The following is a 14,757-nucleotide window of genomic DNA, read 5'->3' as shown; positions in this document are numbered from 1 at the left end:
TAGTTACCCTGGCGATGTAGAATACATTGATATTTTCTAATCAGTTTTGAATTTTAAAAATGCTGATCTTCACCCAGTAAGTTGATTTTCTAACCCATTAATGAGCCTCAATACATAGTTTGAACAACACTACCCTTGATACATTGATGCATGTGCACAAGGAGACAAGAATATTTACTGCAACATTGTTGTAATGGCAAAATTTAGGTCTTTAAGACCTGTCACCAACAAAATGGATAAACAAATTGTGACGCGGTCAGGAAGTGCACTATCACACAGCAGCTATATGTACCAAAGGATGCATACAGGGTGATACCACTTATACGAAACGTAAGACGCTGCAAAGTGATACCATACGTTGTTTATGGATACATTGGTATATGTTACAAGCATAAAAACCTGCATGAAATGATAGCCGCCCAAATCAGGATAGTGGCTGTCTCTGGAGGGAAAGGAAGGGGAATATAGTCGGGGAAGTGTGCATAAGGAACTTCAACTGAATTTTTAAGTTTTCGTTCTTAAAAAAATTAGAACAAAATTTTGCAAAATACATAGATTTGACAAAGCTGGAGGAAGAGTATAGGGCAGTCACTATATTTTTATCTATTATTTCTTACAATATTTCATAATAATATTTAAAAGATTGATGCCCCAGTACTCTAGGGAAGGAGACCTTATTCTGACCATGGGAAATGGAAAAGGGGAAGGAGGGAGCCACAGCAGCCTGGGCACAGGGATGGGAGTGGATGGGGTCCTGGGAAACAAGAATGACGTTCTCTGTCCTGCCTGGGGATGCCGTGCTGAGGGCTCGCTGAGGGCTCACACTCCCTCACACGGACACTCTCCGCATTTACCAGATGAAACAGAGGTTGAGAGAATTGCCACAGAGAGCAGCAGGGCTGGGACTCAAATCCAGGCCTCTAAGAGCCAGAGCCTGAGCTCCTGACCCGTCCACAGCATGGTTCCTGCTTGAGGAGCAATCCCGGTGGCCGCAGAGGGTGCAGGGGTGGGGAGAAGAGGGCACAGCCAGGCAGGCTGTGAGGGTCTGGTGCGCTGGGCTAGGGCATGCAGACTCTGTTCTGTGGGCAGTGAGGAGGTGCGGGCACGCCCCCAGCCCCAGCAGGGCAGTGAACTCACTGGAGCTGTACCATCTGTTTCTTAAACTTTTTTTTTTTTTTTTTTAACCAGCTGAACCTTTCTTTAACAAACTCTACCTCAGAACCCAGAGCTTACGGTGGAGCTGACTTGGCAGAAGCAGGTGATAGGGGACTGGAACCCAGGGGTGGCTCCTGTGGAAACAGCACGGACCTCATGTTCCAGAAAAATTCCTAGAAGCAATGTGTCTGGCAGGAGGCTGGGAACGGCCTCCCCACCAGGACTTCAGTCAGGTAGAGAGGCATTCGACCCACCTCTGTGCCTCCTGCCTGGTGGAGAGAGAGGCTCAGAGCTCTCCCAGGCTGGGGGAGGGGTGGGCAAACCAAGGGCATGCGCTTTGGGCCAGACAGGGCTGAAGTGCAGTGACCTCCCCTCCTGGCTGTGAGACATGGGCTGAGTTATAGAACGTCGATTTGCATCTCAGGAGAGGAAGGAGATGGACCCCCGGCTGAGGCTGGGGCAAGGAAGGCACAGGTCCTGAAGGCGTTTCCAGCTCATCCTTCTGCATCCACCCTGTCTGGAGGAGAAAAGGTGACTGGGCCCAGGTTGGCAGCCTGACCAGAGCCTGGTGCCCAGCAGAGGCCGGACACATAGTAGGACTTCGATGGAATGAATGCATATTTTCCCTCCTGACTCCTGGGAGCAAGTGAAACTATGGGGGGGGGTCCTTCTTAGCAAGGCTCCAGGTGTGGGCAGCTGCAGCTCAGCCAGCATGGGGCAGTGGAGGGTGCTGGGCTAAACTTCGCCTCCAGTTGCCATGAACCTGCTGTGTGGCCTCGATGTTTGGCGCTCCTCTGGATTTTGGTCATCTCTTTTAGGCACAGTGGCCTGGATGAAGTTTTTCAAAGTGCAATTTGCAACCCATTTGGTACATTTTTTTTTTTATTTCAGCATATTATGGGGGTACAGATGTTTAGGTTACGTATGTTGCCCTTGCCCCCCCCTCCCCCCCAAGTCCGAGTTTCAAATATGCGCATTGCACTCTTTGTGTATGAAAATACCCGTCCCCTCCTCCCCCTCCCCCCTGCCCAACATCCAATAGATGTTATTCTTATATGTGCATTTATGTGTTGATCGGTTAATACCAGTTTGATGGTGAGTACATGTGGTGCTTGTCTTTCCATTCTTGGGATACCTCACTTAGTAGAATGCGTTCCAGCTCTATCCAGGAGTATACAAGAGGTGCTATATCACCATTGTTTCTTAAAGCTGAATAGCATTTGGTACACTTTTGAAAGCAATTTGGTGGGTTACAACCAGTATTAAAGCAGCAACAACAACAACACAACCGAAACAGAATAGAAAATATCAGGCTGGGCACGGTGGCTCCCGCCTGTAATCCTAGCACTCTGGGAGGTTGAGGCCTAAGGATAGCTTCAGCTCAGGAGTTTTGAGACCAGCCTGAGCAAGAGCGAGACCTCCGTCTCTACAAAAAATAGAAAAATTAGCTGGGCTTGGTGGCACTGGCCTGTAGTTCCAGCAGGATGGCTTGAGCCCAGGAGTTTGAGGTTGCTGTGAGCTAGGCTGACACCACAGCACTCTAGCCAGGGGACAGAGCGAGACTCTGCCTCAAAAAATAAATAAACAAAATAAAATAAAGAATAGAAAATATCAGAATGCATCACAGGTCAAAAGGGTAAGTGTTGTTTTGTGAAGCTATCGTTTCACTTATATACAGATGAAGATGTGGACTAGGCTGATGTAAAACTTATTTTTTACAGTGGCTCTGGTGAAAAAACTGTAGAACACGCAACTTAGCGATCCCAGAGCTGTCCTCCCCTCCCAGGTTCCAGGGGTCTTTGTGAAAACACGCACCGCCAGGGGCTCTTCTGCGCGCCCGGGTCGGCAGCTCTTTGCTCTGAACTGTCTCCACCCCTCCGCGGGTCTCTCTTCCTGCTTCGGTCCCCGAGTCCCCTCCTCCCTTTCTCCCAGGAACAAACGCCCCCCGCCCCCACCCCTCAGGAAGTAGAGGGTGGGGGTCGGAAGGGAGCAAGTGTGATCGAATGGGGGTGGCAGCGGGTACCCTATCCAGGAGTTCAAATGAAAGGACTAGGAAGCAGACACCCAAGCACCCGGGGAACAGAACAGAAAGTAAGCGAGCCTGGGACGTGAGTTTGAGGGCAGGACTTTGGGAGCCAGAGTCCGCCGGCGGCGCCGCAGCGGGTCACTCCCAGAGGGCCGGCACCCGGACTTGTCATTGTTGGCGCTTGGGTGCGCTACTAACTAGCGAAGGTAACTCCCCCTCACCCCCACTTTTTTTTTTTTTTTTAAAGGAAAGAAGGAGCCAAGTTTTGTAGCCAACTCCTGGAGAGGGAGCGGCTGAACTGATTCGGAAGTTGGATCTCTTTGTACACAGGAATGCGGACAGAAAAAAACAAAACCCACCCCATTGCTTCATTTCCCCTCCAAGCCCGAGAACTTTCTATTGTGCAATGAAAGGCTTTTCACGCTGAGAAAAATGAATCCTGATTCGCGCTGCAAAGGGATGAGCGCGCCTCTGGGCGCCAGACGGCTCTCAGCTGGGCGCGGAGACCGCGCGGTGGCCGGACCAGGACGCTCCGGGGCGCGTCCTCAGCGCGCGGCTCTCCGCAGTGCCTGCGGGGCGCCGGATTCCCCCATCCGCGCGCGCCCGCGCTGGTTTTCGGCGACCCGAGGGCCGGGAAGTGAACGGTCCGGGGAACCCCGAGGGCGGAGAGCCCCCGGCTGCGGCCGGGCCTCCCAGGGATGGCAGTTCCGCGAGCCTGCGGGAGCCCGGGGACTGCCCAGACGCAGCGTGTCCGGGGAGTCATGAGGGTTGGCGGCGCACTGGGTGTGCGGGAGGCCGGACCCCGGACGTGCGAGGGGCGCCGGGAGGCGGGCCGGTGCACATGGGTGCCGGCGGGCCGGCCGCGGCGGGGTGCGGGGGGGTTGGGGTGTGGCCTCCCCGCCTCCCGGGCGGAATTTGCATGTGTGTGGCGGCCCCAGACTTCCTGCTCCTTCTACGCCGCAGGTACGCGCGGGCCGGGCCGGGCCGGCGGGCGGCGGGCGCGCCAAGACGTGGGCACATCCTCACCCGGACCCCGCGCCGCGCCGCCGCGCCGCCTCCTGCTCGGTGGCCGCCAGCCCGCCCCGGCCACGCCGAGCGCCAGGCTCCGACGTGGGGGCGCGCCACGACCCACCCCCAGAACCCCGGTCCTCCGCACTGAGCCTGGCCACGCGACCCTAGGCGCCCCTGCCACCCTGGGCCCCGGAGGGACGCAGCCATGAGCGAAATGTCCAGCTTTCTTCACATCGGGGACATCGTCTCCCTGTACGCCGAGGGCTCGGTCAATGGCTTCATCAGCACTTTGGGGTGAGTGAAACGAGCCGGAGGGGGACGCGGGCGGGCGGGGGTGCCGCGGGCCCTGGTGCCAGCTGCGTGCGTCCTGCCACCGCCGCTCCCCGACAGAGGACCTGGACGTCCCCAGCCCCAAGGAGCTGGGGGCCGGCTCTGCTCCTTCTTTTACAGAAAGGAAGTGAAGTGTTTGCTCAGGTAGGAGTCCGGCGCCCGGCCGGAGCTGGCGGGAGGCGCCCCCCTCGAAGCCTCCACCCTCCCGCGCGCGCCTTTCTTCGGAGGGAGCGGACGGGGCGAGACTTCCTCTGCAGGTGGTCGCGGGGGCGGGCCGGTGGGTGGCTGGAGCCTGAGCTGGGGAAGGGCATCCGGGCCTGGACGCGCTCGGCTCTGGGGATGGGGCGGAGCTGTGGGGGCGGCAGCCTCAGCTCCGAGCCTTGAATCCTGTTACCGATGTTGTGGTGCTTTTGAGGGGTCGCCTCTTCTCCTCGCAGTTGTCTCCCTGTGCCGCCCCCCTTCAGGAGGAGTGTCTTCTCAGTCCTCTCTTTCCAGGCGTCCCGGGTCCTGGCCAACTGCCCCCCTTCTTTCTCCCCGCTCTCGCCGTCAATTTCCTGCGCAGGTCATCTGGCGCCCCTGGGTCCCTGGTCCCAAGTTGTCTCCAGCACTTTGCAAACATTAATTAATTCTGGCCGCCACCCCCCAGGGTCTGGGCTGGATAAACAGGGAATCAATTCATGTCTCTTGCCTGTAGCGAGGGTGGGCAGGGGTGGGCAGGGGAGAAATTCGGCAGAGAGAATGGGTTTATCTTCAGGGAAGCAGTTGGGTGAGTCGCTGAGGATGGGGAGTAGAGTGGGCTGTCACCTGGCTCCCCTGGTCTCTTGCAGTGTTGTTGGCAGTTAAGCTTTAGTCTTGCTGGATAGGGACTGGATTGCGGGTTTGGAGGGCTGGCTCTGCCAGCAGGGGGTTCCCACTGGGAATCCCAGCGTGCCCTGCTTGCCATACTGCAGCACCCTCCAGGGCTCTTTTATTCCCCCCACATTCAGATGTGGAATCCCTGGCCACCGGTCTGTCCACTCCCACTGGATCTGACTTCTGGCCAGTTCCCGAGAGGATGGGGGTGGAGCCGCATCTGGGCCAGCATCTGTGCAGGCCTCCTGCAGAGAGCCCTGACCAGGCCCTGGCTGCCCTGAGGCCAAGGCCTGCATACAGCAGGTACATAGTGAACATTTGTCATGCTGAGGGAAGGAGGAGAGGGTGTGGCGGTCCCTTCCTAGTATCTGAACAGCACTGGGGACTTTCGGGAAATGACTGTCTCCTCTGTTGCTTAATGCCTGGCTCAGGGCTGAACACATAGCGCGTGGTTTTTAAGCACCTGTGAGATTGAACGGAACCAGGGAAAACATCTTACCCTTCCTTGCCCTGCCCTCACACAGGGCTCATTCCCTCACAAGGGATACCGTCTGTTGCTCCCTAAGATAACTTCCACCTTGGCCCTTTCTGCCCCAGGAACTGCTTGATCCAGTCCATGTTGATCCTGGGGCAGGTCCTGGTGACCTCTGAGAGCCCCTCTACCCCGGGGTGCACCTTCCCTGGGCAAACACCTCCAGCATCTCCTGACTTTCCACCCACCCTTCCGGCCCAACATGTGCAGGCTCCCACCTTAATTTTCGGGGTTTTTCTCAACACCTTCTTCATACACTGAAGCTCCAGATGCCCCACACTACTCTCTGTTCCCGTGGCCTGGCCCAGGCTCTCGGTCTCTTTACCTTTGTTCCTGTGTTGCTCCTGCCCTTTAGTCAGTCTCCACCTGAGTAAATCTGTCCCACCCTCTAAGATCTAGTGCGAAGTGGCCTCTTTGGAGAGATACAACTTCCCCCACGCCCCGGGGCAGAGTTAACCCTTTCTCCTCTGTGCTTTCAGACTGCTTTGGACAGACTGCTCTCTGGTGCTAATCGTGTCATTGGAGGTTTCCTTGTAGGCCTGTCTAATGCCGGGCCTTTTACCAGGATTAACTAATTAATCACACCATTCATATATTCTGCACAAACACAGGCACTACACTGGGTGCTGGGGACTGGGCGGTAACGGGGCTGTGCTTCTCACCTCTGAGGAAGTTAGAGTCAAGGAAAGAAGGATTTGTAAATGATGTAAGTTGTTGATACTCAAAGTATAGTCATCAGTCCAGCAGTTTCAGCATCATGTAGAAGCTTGTTAGAAATACAGACTCTCAGACCCCATGCCCAGTTCTACCGAATCAGAATCTGCATTTTAATTAGACCCCCGGGGCACTGGTGTATTAAGGTTTGGAGGTGCTCTAAGTGATTCTCTGTCTGCCCAATCTTCCCTAGAATCTTTCTGCCTCCATTCTCAACTCTGGGTCTCCTCTGCCTTTCCCAAGGCTGTTGGTGCCCATGTCTGAACCCGGAGGCTGATCTGACTGAGTACCCGGGCTAGGTCAGTGCCCAGTGTCCAGGAGGTGCCCAGCAAGGGCTGGTGAATGAATTTTTGGAAGGCAGGGGTGGCCTTGGTGGGCAGGTGGGCCAGGTCAGCTGGGGAGATGGGAAGGGGGCATTGGCGGGAGAGGGAGGCTGGGGCAGCCTTCAGATTGCGGCCAGAGCTCTGCAGTTTGAAGTAGAGGAGGCCAGTTAGAGCCTCCTAGATAATTAGAGCTCCTGGTGAAGATTGTATGTTAACGCTGGCTTGGGAGGACGGGAGGGGTCTGGGGAGTGGATCCTGGGGTGGTTGAGACTGCTGGCCAGCACGGGAAAGCAGGCCCATGCCTGTTTTGGCAGGAAAGCCTGGCCAGTGCCACTGCCTTGCCCCTCACCCCAGGTGGCAACAACAGAAGCCAGGGCTGGAGCTGCTGATCAGGGCCACCAAAAGGCGGATGTAATGTGGCTTCAGGCCACAGTTCTGGGAAGAACTGGCCTTAGGAACACATGGTGGACCCTTCAAGATCTTCCAGTTCCATGAAGATCTCTTTCGAGTGCCCAGAGGGGCAGCCTACACCCACAGGGAGTAAGCTCGGGGAGAGCAGGTGAACTGGATCTTGAAGTTGAGCTCCTAACATTTATCAGAGCGCCTCTGCCCACTGCGCCTGGGCCACGGAACTCCATTTGGGGGCTCTCAGGGCCTTTGGATCACCCCAGGCTCGGTGATCACAGTGAGTAGGGTCAGAAGGGACCCCTGCCTCTTCCCCATGGAGTTCCCTGTCCACCTTCCAGCCTGACCTGCTTCCCTCAGAGGCCCAGGAAGTGTGGGGGGAAATGTAGAGGAAGGCCCAGGTCCCCAGCGTCAGGGTCCTTGCGTTGGCAGCCTCAGGGGCATGGCTCTCAGGAAGGGTGTCTGTCTCACCACTAACCTGCTGGGTGTTTTTGACAAGGCCCTGCCTTCTCGGAGTGTGTTTCTGTCAGCCTGCATGGATCTGAGGTGCTCTGGCTGTACCTGAGAATGTCCTGTGGGTCTTTAAAAAATATCCCAGCTCCCAAGTCCCAGGCCAGGCTAGCTGTATGGATGCCTCCAGAGGGGGCTCTGGGTGTGGGACTTTTAGAAGCTGCCTGGGTGATTTGAACGTGTACCCAGGGTCTGGACTGCTGAGCTGAGGGCCCGTCCAGGCTGGTGGGCTGTGGGGAAGCCTGTCTGCTGCGTCTGCTTGTCCCTCGGCCCGGAGATCCTGTCTTTTTGCCCTCATCAGACTTCATTAAATCATTCAACAAACATTTATGTGCCTACGATGTGCCAGGCACTGTTTTAGGCCCTGGGCAATCAGTAATCAAGACAGTTCCAGCTTGTTCCATTCTGTGCAGTGGGGAGTTGGAAGAGATGGTCTGTAAGGGCCCTTTGAGCCTTAAGCCTCCAAGACACATGTAATTCCAGGGGGGTACTGCCCCTCCCGTGCCGACCGCATTCCCTGGGCAGGTTTCAGACCTGCCTTGGCTTTCACTTAATTGTGATTTCGCTGGAATGAGATGTTACACTTCTGTTCTGTACCCCAGGGCAGGGTCTTGGCCTCAGCTACACTGATCCATGCAACTCATTTTTTGAAAATATATTTTTTTCTGATAAAATGTGAAAAACTCAAATAAAAAAATTATCTGTAATACCACTGTAACTTATATTAACATTCTGTATTGACCTTCTAGCCTTTTATATGGAAATGAACATTTACAGATGATATCAAACTGTGCATATGGCTTTGTATCCTGTCTTTTTTCAGATACAGTAAGCTGTATTTTCTCATGCCAGCACACTACTGTTATGGCTGCATAGCATCCCATAATATGCTGTGCCTTTATTTAAGCATTAAATAAGCATTAACTCTAGTATTCAGCATTCAGGCTGCTTCTAAATTTTTGCTGTTACAAACCATTTGCCCTGAACATCCTAGTCCATACATGCCTGAACTCTTGTCCAGTTATCCTCTCGGATAAATTGCCAGAAATGGAGATCAAAGAGAACATACGTCTTTTACCTCATAGGCTCTCTCTAACTTTGCATGTTTCTCTGGTGGCGGAGGGGGCTGGAAAGGAAACTCTGTGCCACAGAAGGTCTGACCCATGTCACATGTCTGTGAGTGTGGCCTGGGGGCTGGGGAGTAAGACCAGCCTCTGCCCTGGAGGTTGGCCAGGTCCCAGGCAGCACCAGGATGTGATGGGTGGGGGTGAAGTGGAGAGAGGCTCGGTGAGGGGGTTGGCTGAGGATAGAGCCCCAGCGTCCACCTTGGGACTCCAGGGTCTCAGGCTGCTTCCAGCTCCTTGGCTTAAAAGAATCCTGCTGTAGCCACTTGCTCACACTCTGCCCTGCCCTACATTCCTGACCCCATGTCCCCTCCCTGGCTTGGCTCAGTGGGGCGGTGGCTTGGGTTGGGGGTGGGGAGATTTGCTGAATTTTAGGGTGGGGCCACACCAGCTTTCTGCTCTCAGCTTGCGGGGAGGTTTCTGGGTTTCTCTGCACACATGGCTGGAGTCCCTGCATGTCCACCTCCAGCCTTGCTCTCTAGACTTCACCCCATGTGAACTGGGGGACCCTTCCCTGGGAATGCGGGCTGTGTGAGTGGAGGGGAGGAAACCTCAGGGGGGAGGGAGGAGAGCAGCCCAGATTTGCACCAAGTTCATCACAGGCCCCTGAATGTGAGCTCTGAGCCCCCTGGGTATGTCAGGCTGGTCACACTAGGGGCGCAAGTGGTACCCAGCATTTGAACCTGTAGTCACAAGTCCCTGCAGTCAGCACCCCAGGAGCCTGGGGTCACATAGCAGGGTTCCGTGGAGAGGAGGTCACAGGGCCTTTCAGACCAGGGACTGAGAGAGAGATTGTGGGGGCAGAAGTGAGGCTGGGCGTTCACAACACGGTGAGCCAGAGTGTGGGCTGGGGATGGAACCGGGTGGGGCCGCATTAACAGAGGGATTTCCACTTGGGAGACAGGCAGGAGCTGTCATTGCAGGGGCTTCTGTGAGGCAGCAAATGATCACAGTTGTGTGTTTTTGGCGGCAGGTAGGCAGAGCCAGAAAGGGCAGCAAACGTGAATCTCAGCCCAGGGGCGGCTGCAGGTGCTTGAGGCAGACACCTGCGCAGATTTGGTTAGCAAATGCCTCTCCCCATGTCTCACTCAGGCAGCCATCGCTCCTCCCTCCGGCCTGCAGGACAGCCACCTCCCGTATCTGAGTTAGAAACTGGTGACTGTGGGGGTGGGGGCGATACAGGTCACGGGAGGGAGAATTCAGTCTGTCTGAGAGATGATGATGATGATGGCAACGGGTAGACTTTACAGATCATTTACAGTGGGAGACTCTGGCCTTCATCTGTGCTGTCACTTTGACCCTCTGCCACCAACCTGGTGCATAAATATAATTCAGGAAAAGTAAAGAGAACCATTTAGAACACCAGTCTGCCCGCTATCTAGACTTAATAATTGCCCACATTTTGTCATATTTGCTACATCTATTTTTTGCTGAAGTATTTTATGGTAAATTACATATGTTGCATCTTTTTGCCTCTAAATACTTCATTATATGTCCCTAAGAAACAAAGGTGTGCTCCTGTGTAACTGCAGTGCTGTGATCACATCAATTAATAATTCCCTAATAGCATCCAGTGTCCAATCCATGGTCAGATATGCCCATCGTCCTCGGTCTGTCTTTGACCACTGGTTTCTTTTAATCAGGAGGCTGTCAGGTCCACACGTTACATTGGTTCTTATGCCTCTTAAGTCTCTTAAGCCTCTTAAGTCTCCTTTAAGAGACTTAAGTGGCGCCCTGCCGCCACCTCCTTCTTTCCCACGGGAGACAGTGGTTCCTGAGAAGGCGGGGTTATGCTGCATATGGCCTCACTTTCTGGATTGATTTGGCAGGGCTGCTTTTGTTTGGAGGTGGGCAGGCCTGGCCTGAGGGTCTGCCCTGCTGAGGCTCCTACAGCCCCACTGACTGTCTAGCAGTGGGACAGCCTGACATCCAGTCGGGGTTATGGGGAGCAGGAGAGGCCAGCGCAGGCTGGTGCCCTGGTTGTGCCTCTTCTCTGTCTCTTCTCAGCTTTCCCTCTCGTCTCCTGCTCTCTGTCTTCTCTTTGGCCTTAACAGATGCATCTTGCCGGGTATCTAGCAGTGCTGGAGACTGACCTCAGGACTTGCCAGAGCCCACCCAATCCTGAGAGCTAGAAACCCAGGCCTGAGGCAGAGGCAGGCGCCCCGAAGGCTGGCACACTAGCAGGGACCTTTATTTCTGCTGGGCCAAGTTCAGCTGTTTTTGCTGTCTCCATTGCTCCTGGAGAGACCCTTGGGGCTCTCTGAGTGTGCAGCTTACTGCACTTTCTAGACTTCAAGTTCTCTGAAGGCTTTAGCTGTGCTCATTTTTAAATTCCATGGATTCTATATAGTGCCTGGTCCCTCGAGTGGCACAGGGTGGATCCTTGGTAAAGGTATGTAGAGGTAAAGGAAATGGATGCTTTTGCAGGGAAGTGGAGATTAATTTCTTTTTCCCAATGAGCCAGGGACGCCAGCCAGTGAATCTGGGTTCCTGTCCCAACATTCCTACCTCGCTCCCACCTACCGGGTGTGACTTTGGGTTTCTGGAGTAGGGGGTCCCCCGGCGCCCTCATCCACCACCAGCCCATCCCAGCGTTCTGACAGTGCCTGCTGTTGGGAGTGGCCTCCCAGCGCTGGCCTGGATCCGTGGAGTGGTGGCCAGTGCCCAAGGCTGGAAGTCGGGAGACCTGGGGTCCGGACCTGGCTGCTCCATTAACTGTGTGACCTGGATTGGTTCAATTTCCCCTCCACAGCCCAGTTTCCACAGCTGGCGAGGGAGCAGCGGGGTGTGCAGGGTGCCAGGGAATTCTGCTAGTCTGAGAGTTCCCCCTCCCATGGCTGCTCTGAGGGTGGGGCCAGTTTTGATTCAGGCACCTTGATAGTCACCTGCCCCACTTCTATCTAGCTCCCTTCCTCCTCCTCCTTATCTAATCTTTCCAGACTGCACTGACCCGCCCTGCTGCCTTTCCCATGGCCCCCACCTGGATCTCAAAGTCCATCTTGGGCCAAATGGGGCCACCCAGGTCCTGGGATGCAGCTGTCTTCCCTTCCTCCCTCAGACCAAAGTCTTGGGATGCAGACCCCATGGGCATTTCACAGACAGCACCCTGTTCTGTATCCTTCTAGGGCAAGCTGTAAGCCAGCTCCTCTCTGGAGCCTCAGGGACGGCCCTGCCCACAGGCCTCCAGCCAGGACCCTTTTTCCCTGAGCCCCGTCCTCCCTGCCCCTCTGCTGTTCACGTTGGTCTTGTGCCTCCCGGTGGATGGAAGGCTCCACAGCAGGGACTGTCCTCAGGGCTCCTGAGCCTCTGCTGGCTGTCCCTGAATGGGGGGAGGGGACGTGTGGTGCACAGGTATAGGCTTGGCTCCTGTCCTCAGGGCGCTCAGGGTGGTGGGCATGAGATTCTGGAGGCTGGGGACCAAGCACGCAGTAGGCTCGCAGCAGGGTCTTGCGGAATAGACGTGGGCTGTGTGTGTGCGCTCATCTGACCGGCTGTGGCTCAGGGCGCTCCTTCCACGCTGTGGGCCTCATGGTGGACTGGGGTGAGAATGGAAGGAGATACTGGATGTAAAAAGATTTATGAACCTTAAAGGGCTCTCACATTGGAGGGAGGTTTTTCTAATGTGATGGTGGCCGGGATGCCAGCCCTTAGATGGGGGCGACGCCCGTGCTGGGAATGGGCAGGAACCCCTCAGGAACTGAGCGCGCCTGGACGGCAGCAGAGATGGGGCTCCGTCGTGCGAAGGCGTGGAGGCGGGACGGTGACATCAGTGGGCTGCCTGGGGGCAGGAGTAGACCTGCGGGAGCCAGGGTGTGTGCCGCCCGCAGCTGCTGTCCCCTGGAGAGCTCTGCTCTGGGTCCAGCGCCAGGTGCTAGTTTAATGAACACAGTTGCCCCCCATGCGGGAGAGCTGGGGGTGGCTAAGACCAGGGACGCTGCTGCCGCCAGCTGGGGAGGGGTCCCCCAGGGCCGCCCTCCGCGGACAGCCGAGCCGGGACAGGAGGAAAGCGCGGGCGCAGGCGGCTCGTCTCCCGCCCCGCCCCGGGCGCGCCCGCGGAGGTTCGGCGTCCTGGCGGCCGCCGGCAGTCGGGGGCAGGCCGGGGCTGGCCTCGCCCTCCCTCGGTGGCGGCGGCTGCACGTGGGGCGGCGAGTTTCGCTTCGCCGCGGGGGCGGGGCCGGGCGGGCTCACCGGGCGCCGGGCGACCTCCGGACCCTGCTGTCCCGGCCGCGGGGCTCAGAACCGCTCCCACCATAACCATACAGCGGCTGGGGGATCTCAGCCTCGCCATCTGAGGCTCCTCCTCCATCAAAATTTACCTGTCTGGCGCCCCAGGGCCCTCGGGCCTCCCTCTGGCCCCAGGCCTCCCATCTGATAAGGACTTTCTGCTTATCTGTAAATACTTCTCCCGCCTCTCCTCCCGCCAGCACCTTCTTGGGACACCTCAGTCCTAACGAGTATGTACAGGAGAATGGAGGGAAGGGCTTGGGGGCACCTTGGGACCCTGCAAACATCCTGCCAGAGGCCACCTTCTTTGCCTACACACACCAGATGGGGCTGTGCTAAACACCAGGGGGAGAACAGAAAGAGGAAGGCAATGTGTCACCCCTTGGAGGGGGGTACAGAATGGAGCCCAGGTCCCAGGCCACGCTAGTTCCCTGTTATGCTGGTCTCGGACCCAGGAGGACGCTGGGAAGGTCCCAACTCCTGCCTCTCAAGTCCTCACTGCTGACCGTTCTCGTACTCACTTCCTCCCAGAGCCCCGCCCTGGGCGTTCGGCCCTGCTTCAGGACTTGCTTCTCTGCTGGGCCCACCATTCCCAGTCCCTCTCCGCTGCAGGTCTGGCATGTTTTCCTTCCCAACCTTGTTTAGAATTCTCCTCCCGAACGCCATGCTCCCCTCCCGATCTGTCCCTTCTCTGAGTGGCTTCAGTTTGCACTCCTGTTTCGCAGGCCACTGGACCTGGGGAGGGGCTGAATTGGAGACCGCAGGGCTTCAGGAGCTGTACAAGCGTGGGCGGGGACAGGTGGACACCCACCTATGACCAGGGGGGTTTGAGCCAGGGCGAGTAGGAAATGCACTTTGGCATCCAAACTTGCATGTCTTCCCGGCATGTGCGACCCAGACCAGGAGTTCCCAGGGGAGACGTGGTGGGGTCTGGGATGAGGATGGGTTTTTCCTCAGACAGAGTCTCTGAGGAAGGCGACTCTGTAGCTTCTTCCTCCTTCCTCTGACATAGGCCTTGTGCACCAGCCAAGATGGGGGTGCGGGGGTTCCCCCATCCTCTCTTCAGCCTTACAACCTCTCTGCTGCCCTGTGTTCCAGCACCCCTGGCAGTGCCAGGTCCCAGGCCCTGGCCAATGTCTTCTCCCCACCCTGCCCCCAATCAAAATTCATCAATCCTGGGTCCCCTCCGCTCAGGGCTTAGCTAAGAGACTGCCAGCTAATCTGATTCTCTGTCTCTCGGAACAGTCTATGAATTATTCAGGTCTCTGAGCAGCTCCTGCTGCTGCTTTCACACCTCCTCTGATTGGCCAAGCTCTGACCTCTCCCTTCTCTGAATTCGGACAAACCCGCAGCTGGCACCACCGGTTGGCACCAATGCACGTTCTTTATATTATTACTCTTCTGAGTATGTGACTTGTCTTCCCAACGAGATTTTAAACTCCCTGGGTCTGGGATCTTATCTTTTGCTTGTTGTGTACTTCACTCCACAGCTAGTAAAGTGAATTAATTCACTTGATATGTATTTCCTGTGTCCCCGCTCTCCACCAGGCA

At 56.2% G+C, this 14,757-nt stretch overlaps 1 protein-coding gene across 1 annotated transcript in view; it reads left to right on the top strand.

Moving 5' to 3' along the window:
- Window positions 1-4,308: 4,308 nt before the first annotated feature.
- The window catches only part of ITPR3 (inositol 1,4,5-trisphosphate receptor, type 3), a 63,573-nt gene continuing 53,124 nt past the window's right edge, over window positions 4,309-14,757 (top strand). Inside the window, exon 1 of the mRNA XM_012658447.1 lies at window positions 4,309-4,486. Coding sequence (XP_012513901.1) covers window positions 4,398-4,486 — 89 coding nt within the window. The 5' untranslated portion in view covers window positions 4,309-4,397. The remainder of the gene's footprint in view (window positions 4,487-14,757) is intronic.

This window comes from Propithecus coquereli, unplaced genomic scaffold (assembly GCF_000956105.1).
Source record: "Propithecus coquereli isolate 6110/MARCELLA unplaced genomic scaffold, Pcoq_1.0 Scaffold587, whole genome shotgun sequence".
Classification (NCBI taxonomy): domain Eukaryota; kingdom Metazoa; phylum Chordata; class Mammalia; order Primates; family Indriidae; genus Propithecus; species Propithecus coquereli.
Note: the sequence above shows the minus strand (reverse complement) of the source record. Positions and strands in the feature narration are given on the sequence as shown.